The sequence below is a fragment of the Mobula hypostoma genome, chromosome 2, assembly GCF_963921235.1.
Source record: "Mobula hypostoma chromosome 2, sMobHyp1.1, whole genome shotgun sequence".
NCBI classification, from domain to species: Eukaryota; Metazoa; Chordata; class Chondrichthyes; order Myliobatiformes; family Myliobatidae; genus Mobula; species Mobula hypostoma.
Window position 1 is genome coordinate 181,280,059 of NC_086098.1, and position 16,379 is coordinate 181,296,437.

The window sequence follows — 16,379 nt, forward strand, 5'->3', positions numbered from 1 at the left end:
TCTTGTTTTCAATATCCCTGCCAGTCAGGTTGACTTTATTGTCTTATGCACAACTATGGTGAGGTACATATACAATGGTAAAATCTGAATCAGATTTATTATCACTGGTATGTGTCATGAAATTTGTTAACTTAGCAGCAACAGTTCAATGCAATACATAATATAGAAGAAGAAGAAGAGAAAAAAATAAAATGTTAATAATAAATAAATAAGCAAATCAATTACAGTATATGTATATCGAATAGATTAAAAATTGTGCAAAAACAGAAATAACGTATATTGAAAAAGTGAGGCAGTGTTCATGTGTTCAATGCCCATTTAAGAATCGGATGGCAGGGGGGAAGAAGCTGTTCCTGAATCACTTAGTGCGTGCCTTCAGGCTTCTGTACCTCCTACCTGATGGTAACAGTGAGAAAAATATGCCCTGGGTGCTGGAGATGTTTAATAATGGATGCTGCCTTTCTGAGACACTGCTCCTTGAAGATGTCCTGGGTACTCTGTAGGCTAGAAGCCAAAATGGAGCCAATTAAATTCAGTCCTTTAATCGGCTTTCAGTCCTGTGCCCCCCCTCCCCCCCCCCAATACCAGAATGCTCTCTACGGTACATCTATAGAAGTTTCTGAGTGTTTTTGTTGACATACCAAATCTGTTCAAACTCCCACTGAAGGATAGTTGCGGTCTTGCCTTCTTTATAGCTGCATCAATATGTTGGGACCAGGTTAGATCCTCAGAGATCTTGACACCTAGGAACTTGAAACTGCTCACTCTCTCCACCTCTGATCCCTCTGAGCATTGGTATGTGTTCCTTTGTCTTACTGTTCCTAAAGTCCACAATCAGCTCTTTCATCTTACTGAAATTGAGTGCCAGGTTGATGCTGTGGCACCACTCCACTAGTTGGCATATCTCACTCATGTACGCTCTCTCATCACCACTCCACTAGTTGTTATATCTTTCAGTAGCAACACAGGCATCAAGGTACAGATGACACAGAACATAAATTATACACAAATTGTACAAGGCACTGAAGCAAAAGACAGCAAATTGAGAAATAGTGTACCAATACAATTAGAAACAAGTTCATGGTAATGGAAAAGGTACATAGGTCTGTGGTGTTCTATTGGTAAGGTAAGATTAGTGTGTGCAGGTCAGTTCAAGAATTTGATGGTTGTAGGAAAGTGTCTGTTCCTGAACCTGGTGGTGGGGGTCTTGAAGCTTCTGTATCTTCTTAGCAACTGTAGCAGTGAGAAGAGGGCATAGTCTAGATGGATGGGGACATTGATGATAGATGGCATCACATTGAGGCAACATGGGGGATGGGAAGGGTTCTAAATATCTACCCTATCTAGGTCTTTTCTAATTTTATATACATATATTAGATCACTCCTCAGTCTTCGTTTCTCTAGGGACAACTGCCTCAGCTCATCTAATTTCTCTCTATGACTAAAGTCTCCCAATCCAGGCAGCATCCTGGTGAATCTTCTCTGCACTCCTCTGAGCACAACGACATCCTTCCTATCGTTTGATGACAAGAACTGCTCACAATAGTCCAAATACAAACTAACTAGTCCTTTTGTTAAGTTGTAACACACTGTCCTTACTTTTATTTTCTGTGCCTTGACCTATGATGGTAAGCATGCTGTAAGCCGCCTTCACCACCCTATCTCCATCTGTTGCCATTTTCAGGGAATTACGGACTTGATCCTTAGTTGATCCCTGTTCATCAACATTATTTAGTGCTCTGCCACTTAACTGCATATGTCCTATCCTTACTTGACTTCCTTAAATGCTTCTCCTTGCACTTGTTAGGATTACCTTCCATCTACCACTCTTCAATCCAATCTTCCATCTGATCTATATCGTGACCATATTGTCAGGAGTATTTCGGTATAAACATAATCCTGGCTTCATACCCCCAGCTTATTTTCTTGCCCTTTCTTTATCAAGGACCTACTGAGCTAATTTAGAGTTTTCAGATCAAGCAATGTGTTGATTTGTTCTGTTGTGATACCAGTAAATGCACTCCAAACAGCAAGTTTATAATTTGTTATTCGGTTGTAACAGAGCTGTGCAATTTCCTCAAAAGGAAGAGAGAAAATCAATAGGTAAGTAAATTACAGTGAATCCTCTACCTTTTGAGCAGACCATATGTCATCAGGGATTGTTGTAATCTTTGCTGTTGAGTAAGAACCTGTTTCTTGAGGATTATAACACTTTAACTTCAACTTCAGACGCCTAATGAGCTTCAGCTTTAGTTCAGCAGCAAGATGCAGAGTAAAATTGGCTTCACTCTATCCACAATATTCATTCTTCATTTCCCCCATTTTCCCCAACCCTAAAACAGGACGTCCCGAGAGCACAGTTCAAAATTAAATTTTATTGTTTACCATTGTAGCTGTCCAGTGGTTATGATTGTCATAACAGAAACCTATTGGCCTAGTTCCTACACCAATAAAATCAGGCCATCATCACTCTTTATCTGTGGAGGACACTGGACTGCAGAGCAACTTTCAGTGTCTTTAGAATTGCAGTAAACCATAGAAATCTGTAAGTTGCTGTCTCTGATGTCCTCTGTATCTCTGAAATGCTATATAATGCTATCTCACCAGCTGCAGTAAGATACATGAAGGAAGCGAAGTTGCTATACTTGCCTATCACAAACACCAGGAAAAAAATCTGGTGTTGCACATTTAATTAAAAGTTTGTTTTAAGGATTAATTGTAAGAGTTTGAAGTGTTAATTGCAACTAACTGGTCTTAAATTTGCTTTTATAATATGCAGTCTCATAGCTTCCAAGTTTTAATTACTTTAGATAAATTTAAATTATCTATTACTTTTAACTTTTCCCTTTTTACTTTTCTGAATTCCATTTGCTTTCTAAGTATTCTTTGTATTAAGTTAAATATTTAATATGCACTTTTTGATTTAAATTGCTTCTCTTGTAAAGGATTCTTTAATCTGACTGCTGCTTTCCTGGTCACAATATACCACTTATACCGCAATATACCCATGGAGGAGAGATTCTGCTGAAATGGCTCTCAGTTTGCTCTGTTATGCTGAAGGCCACTGATAATTGCAAGCATTTTGTAAAATATAAACCTTGTACTAGAGGGAGGCATGATATTAATCAGCTGCATTTTCCAGTTCTCTCTACCCTTGCCCAAGCTTGAGAATGAAACTTAAAATGGGAGGAACAATAAGTTTAATGTGCCTTCCATTTGTCATGCCTATTTTGTTGACACGCTAGTCTTAGATGTAACACCTGTTATTTTAATGACCACTTTCATTTCTAGATGCAGAACTCCTGATTTTAAGTACTTAAGCCACTGGCATTGTGCTGTTTTGCTTGTATCTACAAATAGTTCTGAATTGTTGTAATGAACTTAGCTTAAAAACACAATGGGGTTAATTTTTTGCAATATTATTAGAGCTTGCAGCTGACGTTACCCGCTGGGCACCTGTTACAGGAAACTAATTTCTATAGCTGGCGCTTGATTCTGACTGCTGATTTTAGTTTGGCTCCATTGTTAAGTTGAAAATAACTACTTCCTGCAACTAACCCTGATCAAGGCCACAGGAGATTTACTAATACAAAAACCACAACAAAATATGCTATTTAAATCTGTAGTGGATCTGAGGAGTTAAACAGAGGAGAAAGAAGTTGACTCAGTGCTAGAACAGTCATGAAGATCTGAGGCCTTTGAGGGTCTTCTAAATGAATATCAAATATTAATCATTATTGAAGTTGGATATTGTTAATTTGATTAAAGACTGATTTATGTAGCCGAGGAAGGAAATTGAACTTTAGCGGATACATGTTTAAATTGTCAATTATCCAATAGGATGTTCAATTTCAGAGTTGTATACTTTGATAATAAATGAACCTTTGAACCTTTGAGGAGAGTTGAATTTAACATCAAAATTATTGTGCTAAAGCATTTACAGAACTCTCAACATTCAGTCAGCCAAAAGGCTAAAGAAGGAAGTTGCATTTTAATGATTTAAATGCAGTTTATTTTACAAAAGAACTATTGCCTTATATGGAATCAATAAAACCAGATATATATCTTTGTTAAAAAAAATTGTGCTTAATATTGTAATACTGTCACTGCAAATAAGAGCAGTTGTGACCAGCAACAAGCCTGTTAAACTGATCCAGGTCCAAGCAGCAACAGCCACCTACGTTCCAGCAGCTTAGCCCATAATTTGAAATACAGCCATTTACTGACTAGACAGTTGTTGAGAGAGTTCTTTAGCTCTTGGAGAGAGAAGCTGATAGAAATCTTCACATATCCCCTGGGCTTAAAGTGCTGCTTTAAGCAGCTTCCATTTGTCTAAATTACAACAATTGCTCATTTTCAATTGCTTGGGCAGAACATCCTTGCATCTTAGAGTAATTAACTAAAATCTCACTAATGACCAATTTTTGCTCCATCCTGTTGTACCATTTACCTCCTGTGCTTTATTCCGTTCCAAATGATCTCAACAATCCATGTTTCCTTTTAAAGCAACTTCTGAAACTAGTTATAAAACATAGTAGATGATGAGAGGTCCATCATCCTAGCAGAAAAATCAATGTATTTTCAACCAAATTAAGTAAAAGCGAAATAATAGTGTTCGAGCCTGGATAGAAGCCATTTAAATGTTGATGCCTATTAAAAGGAATAAGTCTGCAAGTGCATTTATTTTTTTGGGTTTTACTGTAGAGTTGATGGTTCTTATACGAGGGGAAAAATTCTAAAATGCATACATTTTCTGATTTTTCTTTTAAGACAAATGTGTCCAATATTATTGTTGTTTGAAAATAGAATGTCTAGTATAGTATACTGAAAGACGGAGTCAGCCTGTTGTGGACTGTAAATAGAATTAGTACTACAAGGGACATCAGCCATCTATCCTTTCTCCAGTACATCTATTTAGTCGTTTGCATGACTGGCTGTGTTAATGAAGCATTGTAATTATGACCTAGGCTCTGCTTGGAAAGGATGAGTTAGATACACTTGCTTTTCCTGTTTCTTAGTGTTTCATGCTAAAGATAAAACTTTGGTTCAACTCTGAGGAATTCCACCTATTCTTGGAGTCACTGTAGAGCTCTCTGTTGGCACAGAAAATGTTCAATTATTCTGGCACATTTACTACCTACTTCCCATATTTTCTTGATATATTCATATAGAAATGAGGAAAACCATCTTAATTTAGATTAGATTAGATTCAACTTTATTGTCATTGTGCTGAGTACAGATACAAAGCCAATGGTCAGTTAGCATCTGACCAGAAATGCAAAGAGTAGTGTTATTTACAAAATAACTGCAAATAAAAAGTATGTGCTACAGCACACAAATATAAAAGTACTAAGACAGCGCTAAGCAGTATTGCACCCAGTATTGTACTGTGATGTGAGGTTCAGCAGGGTCACAGCCTCAGGGAAGAAGTTCTTCCTGTGCCTGCTGGTGTGGGAGCGGATGCTCCTGTAGCGCCTACCGGATGGGAGGAGAGTAAAAAGCCTCCTCCTATCCTCTTGATTTTGAAGTGTACTATTTGAGGCAAGTTAAAACTGAATTAATTTGTACTAAAACTTTTTGCTATCCTTTGCAACATACACAAAATGCTGGAGGAACTCAGCAGGTCAGGCAACATCTATGGAAAAGAGTGAACAGTTGACATTTCAGGCTGAGACCCTTCTTCAGGACTGAGAGGAAAGGGGGGTGATGTCTGAATTAAATGTTGGGGGAAGGGGTGGGAAAGACACTGGCAGGAAGATGATAGGTGAAGCCAGGTGGGTGGGAAAGGTAAAGGGCTGGGAAAGAAAGAATCTGATGGGAGAGGAGAGTGGACAAATAGAGAAAGGGAAGGAAGAGGGGACCCAGAGGAAAGTAATAGGCAGATGAGAAGTAAAAGATCAGATTTGAGAATAGAAGTGGGGGGTGGGGTAGTTTTGTTCACCAGGAGAAGAAATTGATATTCATACCATCAGGTTGGAGGGTAACCAGATGGAATATAAGGTGTTGTTCCTCCACCCTGAGGGTGACCTCATCTTGGCACAAGAGGAGGCTGTGGACTGACTCATCAGAATGGGAATGGGAATTAGTATTAAAATGATTGGCCACCAGGAAATCCTGCATGTGGCGGATGGTACGGAGGTGCTCAACAAAGCAGCCCCAATTTATGAAGGGGTCTTACCAGTGTAGATGAGGCCACGTTGGGAGCACCGGATACAATTGACAACCCCAACAGATGTGTGAGTGAAATGTTGTCTCACCTGGAAGGGCTGTTGGGGGCTCTGAATGGAGGTGAGGGAGGAGCTGTCTGGATAGGAGTAGCACTTGGGCCACTTGCAGGGTATCCTCTTGTAAGAATTTGAAAAACAAATAATGGTGTTCTTGGCAATCTGAAAAAAAATTGAAGATATTCAGAAATAATGAAGATACGAAAAGGAATTAACATATTAGGTTTTGGATTACAAGGTTATTTTTCCTATGTGGAACATGAATATGTTGGACTATGAATGAGTTCTCTGTCACTGCAGCTTTATCCCTATCTCTCTCCTTGTTCATGAAGTGATAAGTTAGACTTGGGGTGTATCTCTAATCTTATGATCTTGTCTTCTGTGTGCTTAGCACTTGCCAGTTAGTGCTAGTGGCCTTGTCATACACTCACAGGTTTCATCAGTATTTGTAAAAATGGTAATGATAACCAGACTAAATATGACAAGTAAATAAATGGTTCAGCAATTAAATTGGCATAGTAATATCTTGGAATCTGGATTAAGAATCCAAAGATTTGAGTTTAAATTTCAAAATGGAAACTGTAGAATTTGGAGAATTTGATTTCATTTAAAGGCTGCATCCTAAGCCCCCTCCTTTACTCTCTATATACCCCTGACTGTGTTGCCACCCACAGCTCCAATCTGCTAATTAAATTTGCTAACGATACTACACTGATTGTCCTGATCTCAAATAATAACAAGGCAGCCTACAGAGAAGAAGTCATCACCCCGACACAGTGGTGTCAAGAAAGTAACCTTTTCCTCAATGTCGCAAAAATTAAAGGTGCTGGCTATGGATTACAGGAGGAATGGAGGCAGGCTAACCCCTATTGACATCAGTGGATCTGGGGTTGAGAGGGTGAGCAGCTTTAAGTTCCTTGGCATACACATCAGAGAGGATCTCACCTGGAATGTACATACCGGCTGTATGGTGAAAAAAGCACAACAGTGCTTCTTTCACCTCAGATGGTTGAAGAAGTTTGGTATGGGTCCTGAAATCCTAAGAACTTTCTACAGGGGCACAATTGAGAGCATCCCGACTGGCTGCATCACTGCCTGGTACGGGAACTGTACTGCCCTCAATTGCAGGACTCTGCAGAGAGTGGTGTGGACAGTTCAGTGCATCTGTAGATGTGAACTTCCCACTATTCAGGACATTTACAGAGACAGGTGTGTAAAAAGGGACTGAAGGATCACTGGGGACCCAAGTCACCCCAACGACAAACTGTTCCAGCTGCTACCATCTGGAAAATGGTACCGCAGCATAAAAGCCAGGACCAACAGGCTCCAGGATAGCTTCTTCCATCAGGCCATCAGACTGATTAATTCATGCTGATACAATTGTATTTCTATGTCATATTGACTGTCCTGTTGTACATACTATTTATTACAAATGACTATAAATTGCACATTGCAAATTTAGATGGAGATGTAACCTAAACCAGGGGTCCCCAACCTTTTTTGCACTGCAGACCGATTTAATATTGACAATATTCTTGTGGCCCGGCCGACGGGGCGGGGGGTGGGTGTTAGTCACGACCGGAATATAGGTAAGTCAACTATAAGTCACTTATAAGTGGCTAATACACTCAATTTGGTTTCTAAAAGGGTTTATCTAATGAATTTAATATTAAACACGCAGTGCATATTTTCCTCGCATGAATATAGTGATAAGTCAATTATAAGACCCTTATAAGTCAATAACATTTTAAATAACGTTTGGATATTAAACACACAGCACATATTTTCCTTGTATGAACATATAAAATCATTGCAACACACCAATATTGCTGAATCAGTGGGAGGCCTGGACTTGTTTCCCTGCAGCAAGACGGTGCCATCGAGGGGTGATGAGAGACAGCGATACTCGAAGGGGGTTCCTTATATCCAGTCTATTCTGCAATTTAGTTTTCGTTGCATTCATTGCAGAAAATCCCACTTCGCAGAGATATGATGTTGGAAACGGAAGCAACATTTTCAGTGCTTTCGTGGCTATCTCAGGATATTCAGTCTTGACTTTGATCCGGAATGCCGGCAGAGATGTTATGTCAAACATACTTTTCAGCCCACTGTCATTTGCAAGCTCGAGGAATTGATCTTCTTCCCGTGCTGATATGAATGATTCACCGGGGACATTCACAAATGGGTCACGGACCCATTCCCTTGCACGTCTTGGGTCATTTGCAGTTGGGAAGTAATGCAGGAATTCTGTCGACAGTGAAGATAGGTGATCGCGCACCAGCTGTAACAAAGACAGTGCAGTCTCAGTCTCTCCCAAAATCCCAGCTAATGTTGGGAACATGTCAAATATGCCTCTGTCCACGCGCCGTCCTTACAGTTCCAGTTTGGCTTTGAAAGCAGACACTTTATCGGCCAACTTGAAGACAGTTGTCATTCTCCCCTGAAGTGACAAATTGAGTTCATTGAAGACGTCACACAGGTAAGCGAGTTTTGCTGTCCACTCCTCGTCACTGAAGTGGGCTGCCAGTGCTGACGTTTTTCCTGAAAGAAATCTCTGTAGCTGCTCTCTTAACTCAAAAGTCCTGGCCAGGGCTCTCCCCCTTGATAGCCACCTGACTTCAGTGTGTAAGCGTTTGTGCTTTGCATCAATTTCCTTGCAAAGCTGCTCAAACAGACGTTTCTTAGCCTTAGCAATACGGCTAGCTACTAAGTACGACGCTCTCAGAGCAGCAGCATTTGTGGGGGCGGTGGCTCTCAGCACTTGCTTCTGTCCTGCTTGCTCACGTCTTTTCTGCTCAAAAAACTCAACGGGTTTGTCTTTAAGTGCAGGGTGCTTGGACTCAAGGTGCCGAAGCAGTTTTTGAGGGGTTCATTGCCTCATTAGACAGCTTGTCTCCACATATCACACACAGGGGGCTTAGAGTGTGTGAGTCACCGGTCGCAATAAAGCCATATTTTATGTACGACTCATCGTATTTTCTGTTGAAGGAAGCTTTCTTTTTTTTGTAGTCTCAGTCTCAGCTATCTCTGCGTTATCATCGTTAGGCCTTTTATTTCCCCTACCACCTCTTCTAAAGAAACTGTCAAACGACGTTTGTTGTTTACTCATCATACCGCCAAATCATATCATTTCCTCGCGGCCCGATAGCACATGCTTTGCGGCCCGGTGGCTGGGGACCACAGACCTAAAGATTTTTACTCATGTATGTGAAGGATGTAAGTAATAAAGTAAATCCAATTCAATTTCATCTGTAACTTAATGAAAATACAAGTTATTGATACTAATGAGAACATAGCTACTGAATATTTGTGAAAATACATCTGGTTCACCATTGTCCCTCATTGAAAGTAATCTACCTTCTTTACTCCAGTCAGACCTGTTTGTGACTCTGAACCCACCGGTATGGTGGACTTTTTAATATTCGTTAAATTGGCCCAGCATGCCTGGGTCCAAAGTGATTGAAGAGAGATATTTGCACTTGGCAGAAGGCTACATACATATGTACCCAATTTGGAAGCAGTGGAACTTAGAAAGATGAGAAAATGAGAATTAAACAGGATGTTGTCTGGGATGTTGTCTCAGAGCTGAAGAGCAATTTTGATCTGAGATTTCACAATAAATTTTTTCTGAGGAATCACTTGATGACTATGTCCAAATGTTAAGAAAGAAAGAAGCTATTTACTTTAGTGTTTTGCGAATACTGCAGCAATTCATGTCGGAAGTGGATACTTCGTATGCTACTTTAGAGAGTGTTGTGAAGAGGAGAGATGATTTCTGATGCAAAACCTACAAAATATGTTATTCTTAGCTTTCAACCTTGCTTCTAGTTTGTCAGGTGTCTGTTGCCATTTGCTATTTTGTGATTTTGACATTCGTGAAAATATTCTGTACAATGCCATTTTTTGGATGTTGTTGGGCAATTAAATTCTCAGAATAGTGTGTGGAATGTGAAGCTGATTATTTGGATGAATGCTGCCTTCCATGTTGAGATCAGAAAGGTCTTGGATCCCTTTTACTCCTTAGCAAGCAGTGGTCACTCTGCATTTACAGCCAAGGGCTTGATATTTGGTTGTGAGCCCTTGTCTAAGTTTGACTTGCCAGTCCTGTCACACTGAGAAACCAGTCCTCAACACCATTGGCAGCAACAATCTGAATACAAAATTGCAAAATGCGGAAGTTACCTCACACCTCCCCATTTGGATCACCCCATTTTCTTTTTTTCACAGCAAACAATGGTGAGATTTGTTACTTATGGGAACGAAAATCAGCCTAAGCTGCCTTGAGTGTAGTTGAATTGTTGAGACGGTAAACCGAAAAGTTGCTTTGTTTGCATTATGGCCTAGTATGGGAACACCAAGGCCTTTGAGCAGAAAATCCTACAAAAGGTGGTGGATTTGGCCCAGTACATCACGGGTAAAACCCTCTCAACCATTGAGCATATCTCTATGAAATGTTGCAGTAGAAAAGCAGCATCCTTCATCAAAGATCCTCACAACTCAGACCACGTCTTTTCTTATTGCTGCCATCAGGTAGAAAGTACAAGAGCCTCAGGACTTGTACCAGCAGGTTCAAGAACAGTTACTACCCCTCAACCAACAGGCTCTTGAACAAAATTGGATAACTCCACTCATTTAAGGACTTTTTATTATGTTATCTCATGCTCGTTATTTATTACTATTTATTTATTTTCTGCATTTGCACTATTTGTTTACTGTTCAGTTACTGTTCTATAAATTTGCTAAGGATGCCCACAGAAAAAGAATCTCAGGGTCGTATGTGGTGGCATGTATGTACTCTGATAATAAATTTTACTTTTTGAACTTTGTTTTTTTAAGGGAATAACCTTTTGAAGCATAGTAATTCAAGATATAAAATGAAGTGCTAATCTGTGGAGCTACCTAATAAAGTGACCACTGAATGTCTGTTCGTGGTCTTCAGCTGCTGTAGCCCATTCACTTCAAGGTTCGACATGTTGTGCATCCAGAGGTGTTCTTCCTGCATATCACCGTTATAATGAAAGGTTATTTGAGTTACTGTCACCTTCCTGTCAGCTTGAAGCAGTCTGGCCATTCTCCTCTGACCTCTGTCATTAACAGTGTTTTCACCCACAGAACTGCTGCTCACTTGATTTTTTTTCGCACCATTCTCTAAACTCTGGAAACAGCATGAAAATCCAGGAGATCAGCAGTTTCTGAGATACTGAAACAACCACTTCTGGCACCAACAATCATTCCCCAGTCAAAGTCACATAGATCATATTTCTTCCCATTCTGATGTTTGGTCTGAACAACAACTGAACCTCTTGACCATGTCCGCATGCTTCTATGCATTGAGTTGGTGCCACATGATTGGTTGATTAGATATTTGCTTTACTACACAGCTGTACCTAATAAAGTGATCACTGAGTTGATGTGGATTGTAGGGTGGAAATGCATCTCTACCAAAGGAGGTGTAAGATGCCCCCTGGACAGGGTCATGTGAAACCAAGGGAGTCAGTGGTAGAAGGTCAATAGACAATAGGTGCAGGAGTAGGCCATTCAGCCCTTCGAGCCAGCACCACCATTAACTGATCATGGCTAAGCATCCACAATCAGTATGGTTGTATGAGCAGCTGGTGCATATCATGTCTTGATTATGCAACCACTGACACCAGTCAGACAGTCTCTGAAGAGTATTGATAATGGCTGGGGTCACCCATCTTGTAAAGACACGGCCCAGAAGATGGCAAGAACAATCATGGTCATGTATGATCGCCTGTGTCATAATGGCACATAATGAACAAACTGAAGTAATTGTTTACATCATAAAGAAACTAATTAGAATGTCCTCAAGTTATTGGAGACGTCTCTTTTTAAAGTTGTTATTCCTCATTTTTTTTAAGGAATAGGACTGGCTGGCTGTTCACATAACACTTAAAATTTCACTGGTTATTGTACCACATCATAAAAAAGGCTTGACAAGTACTGTTAGAGTGTTGCCCACCCTCCTGCAGACTCATTGGCGTGGCTAGTTAAAGCTATATAGCTGTATGTATTCTTGTGCTTTACTCCCACTGTTGGCAGTCAAATTAGGTGGTCAGCTGCACTGTGGATAATCAGGGATTGAGACTGAGTAAATGCCAGTTATTAGTGTGAAATAATCAAATGGTCTGTCTCCTTTTAGCCACATCTGTCATTAGCTAGAGGTCTGCTAGTGGGATATGCCCACATGTTTGGCTTCATTCCTTGAACATTTTGACGATTGCTGCTTATGACCATGTAAATTCTTTTAACCGGTTGGGTGCTGAGATAGAAGGAAGCAGCATGTGCTAAGTACTGGATACATCATGATTCAAGTGTCTAAATTTAAGGGATTGACTTATAGATCAAGGTCTTATTGTGAAATTGGTAGCTTAAATGCAGTTGTTTAATTTGTTTGTTATTAAAATTAACAGGATAGAGGGGAAACAGAGATGTGGAGAAATTTCTTTAGCCAGAGGGTAGTGAATTGGTGGAATTTGTTACTACAGACAGCCGTAGAGGCCAGGTTGTTGGGTGTATTTAAAGCAGAGATTGATAGGTTCTTGATTGGCCATGGCATTTAAGGTTACGAGGAGAAGGCCAGGGAGTGGGGCAGAGGAGGGAGGAGGAAAAGGATCAGCCATGATTAAATGGCAGAGCAAACTTAATGAACCAAATGGCCTAATTTTGATCCTATGTCTTATGTTCTTAAGGTCTTAAATCCTTGTTATACCAAATCCAGTACTGAACTATTAGACCGTAAGATATGGGAGCAGGGCTCAGCCATTCGACCCATCAAGACTTCTCTGCATTCTCTTCATTGTGGCTGATTTATTATCCCTCTCAACCCCATTTGCCTGCCTCCTCCTGATAACCTTTGACGTCCTTACTAAATGAGATCCTGTCAACTTCCACTTTAAATGTACCAGATGACTTGGTCTCCACAGCTGTCTGTGGCAATGAATTCCACAGATTTGCTGCCCTTTGGCTAAAGAAATTCCCTCTCATCTCTGTTCTGAGAGGTTGCCCTTCGACTGTAAAGCTGTGTGTGCCCGCTTGTTCTAGATTCCCCCACTATAAGAAATATCCTCTTCACAGTCATTCTATCTAGGCCTTCCAATGTTCATTAGGTTTCAATGAGATTTCCCCTCATTCTTCTGAACTCCAGCGAGTACAAGCCCAGAGCTAAATGCTCCTCGAATGTTAAACCTTTCATTACTGGGATCATTCTCATGAACCTGCTCTGGGCCCCTTCCATTGCCAGCACATCCAATCTTAGAGAAGGGACCCAATGCTGCTTAAGTGCGGTCTGACCAATGCCTTATAAAGCCTCAGCATTACATCCTTGATTGTGTCTCCCTCTGCTTTTAAGTTGGTTGGATGGTGAGCAAAGAGAAAATGCATTTACACTAAGTTGTGCATGGACTTGGGATGAAGGCTGGTACATGGAATGTTAGAGTAAATATTCTCTCTCCACAGAGCTACTCTTGTTTGGAAAATGTACCTTCTGTGCTTGGATTTGCCTAACTGTGGATTGTATTACAATTGAGATTTATTCTTTTTCCCTGCACAGGTCATGCCAGTTGTGGTGAATACACCAGTTGGAGTACCGTCAGTTCAATCGGAAGTCCAGTGCACTCAGACCACCATGCCTGTCCAAACCCGCAGAGCCTGAAAGCCCCTGATGTTGTCTAAGGACATTTGAAAAAAGCAGCGTAATGGAGTCAGACTTTGCATGGGAATTCATCAGTACTGCCCTCGTTCTCCAATCCTGAACAGACAAATTAATTGGTTATCTGCTTTGTATATAATTATACAGAGCTTTTGAGACACTACATACTTGCTAGCATTAAAAAGAATTAAGCCAAAGTCTACAGAAGACGACCACATCTGGCAAATCTTTCTTCTCTTTCTAGAATTTGTCATCTCCATCCCCATTGGTATTTTCCTTTAATGTGACTTGATGGAAGATTGTAGACTCTAGTTTCTGAAAAGGTAGTGAAATGGGGAACATATACAGCATGCTACAAAACAAAAAGCCTTTAGTAGTTGGACCACGGCATATAATATTTATATGTAGGAGTCTGTGAAATCCAGTGATGTAAAAGCATGAAATGGGGGGTGGGCAATGTCTTGGCATTTCTAATGAAGGAATACAAAATGGGGAGGTATGTCTCGCTGCTCAATGTTTCTCTTCTCCCCATCTTCACTCGTGTTTCCTCTTGGAGTGTCTGATATTTGAACAGAAGGAGTTTGTGTATATGAGATGATCCTTGTGTTCAGAATGGTTCCTTTGCTTTTCTGATGTGTATATTTTTGTTTTTTTTTTATTTTTCATCCTGATTTATATAAGCAGTTTGTACAGTTTTCAACCAGTCCTGTTGGGTAAATGCTAAAATAAAAATTAGAAAAAAAAAATTGACACTATAGTAAATTTACCATTGTTTTTGAGAACATACTTGCTAGCCTAACTTGTGAAACAGGATTGCTTTTAGCATATGGAAGTATTTTTTCACATTTCTTTGTACAAAGTTTATATTAAAATAGATGAAAAAGGAATTACATGTATTTTTTTTCTCTCTATTGCCATCTTAGTAGAGTTGAATTAAGTTACTGAGCAGTGTGATAACACTGGTGCTGAGCTGAGCTGATTTGCACTCCTGGATATTAGTGTACATGCTTTTTGCTGTCCTGTACAGAGTGGAGACAGCTTCAAAAATTAGATGAGAAAGTAAGCCATCCTATAATTGTGTGACAACTGACATTAAGGGATAGAAATTAACAGCTAAATAGCCACAGTGAGCAGAAAGCATAAAATATTGCACATTCTGCATTTGTATCAGATGAATGTTCTTAAGTGAGTACATAGTTTATTTGGAGCAAAAAAAAATAACAGCTAGAAGAACTCAGTGGATCAAGAAGTATCTGTAGAGACATTGACCAATGCTGCTTGATCAGCTGAATTCCTTCACCAATTTGTTTTTTTACTCCAGAATCCAATGTCTGCAGTCTATTGTGTCTACATAGTTTATCCATTCATTTTAAAACACCCTGACAATTTGCAACACACAAAATGTTGAAGGAACTTTGCAATCAGGCAGCCTCAATGGAGGGGAATAAACAGTTGACATTTCAGGCCAAGATTCCAGCATCTGCAGAATCTCCTGTTTTCATCAGGGCTCACAATGAATGTTACATCAATGTATAAGCAACACAATGTTGGAGGAACTCGAGGGTGGGGGGGGGATGTCAGGCAATTCTTATGGAGGGAAACAGACAGGCAAAGGTTGAGATCCTTCATCAGGAGTCAGGAGCATCTTTTTAAAAAAAATAGGGCGAAGGGATGGACTGAGAGCTAGCAGGTGGGTAGATCCAGGAGAAGGTGGGGATTAATAAACAGATGAGGGAGGGGGAGAGTGGGAATGATGCAAGAACCTGGGACATAATGGGTGGAAGTGACAAAGGGCTGAAGGAGATGGAATCTGATCAGGGAGGACAATGGACCGTGGAAAGAAGGGAAGGTGGTGCAAAGGGGAACCAAAAGGAGGAATGTGTGGTTGATGGCCAGAACGAAAGGGCAGTGGAAAGGTGGGACTGGTAGGATTTTTAAAAAGAGTAGGGACAGCTTTCTCTACCAAAAATTAGAGAAATTGTTGTTTGTGCCAGCAGGTTGGGGACTACCAAGGTGGAATGTGAAGTGCTGTTCCAGTACTCTGTTTAACCAAGGAGAAATGAGATTCTATTCCTCTGATCAATGTCTATGTGTAATGTGGCTTGGTTAACACATGGTGGTGCTGTTGTATTTGAAAACTTAAAGTCGCATAAAGGTTTTTTTTCCTTCTCTAAATCTAAACATTGGACTTGTGAAGAATAGTCTTTCTGTAAAGTATTAAAGTGGATTTAGAGAGGTAAAATAACATCCTCTCTGCTGTCAGTATAGCAAATTTTGGGGATGGGGTGAATTAATGAACTTTTTCAAAGGTTATTGTGGAAGTCAAAAGCTCACAGTTTAGGTGATAATGAAAACAGTGTGGCTTTATCTAATGAAGCAGACAGTGAAATGCATCATCTATATCAAATGAAATCAGCGAGGATTAAGTTGGGCAGCCTGAAAGTGTCACCACACTTCTGGGACTAACAGCATGCCTACAACTT

At 40.2% G+C, this 16,379-nt stretch overlaps 1 protein-coding gene across 10 annotated transcripts in view; it reads left to right on the top strand.

The window, feature by feature from the left end:
- Window positions 1–14,779, top strand: part of zmynd8 (zinc finger, MYND-type containing 8) — a 105,744-nt gene extending 90,965 nt beyond the window's left edge. For all 10 annotated transcript variants that reach the window (XM_063041182.1, XM_063041186.1, XM_063041180.1 and 7 more), the window contains one exon: window positions 13,798–14,779. In XM_063041182.1, coding sequence (XP_062897252.1) covers window positions 13,798–13,899 — 102 coding nt within the window. In that variant the 3' untranslated portion in view covers window positions 13,900–14,779. The remainder of the gene's footprint in view (window positions 1–13,797) is intronic.
- The last annotated feature ends 1,600 nt before the right edge of the window (window positions 14,780–16,379 follow it).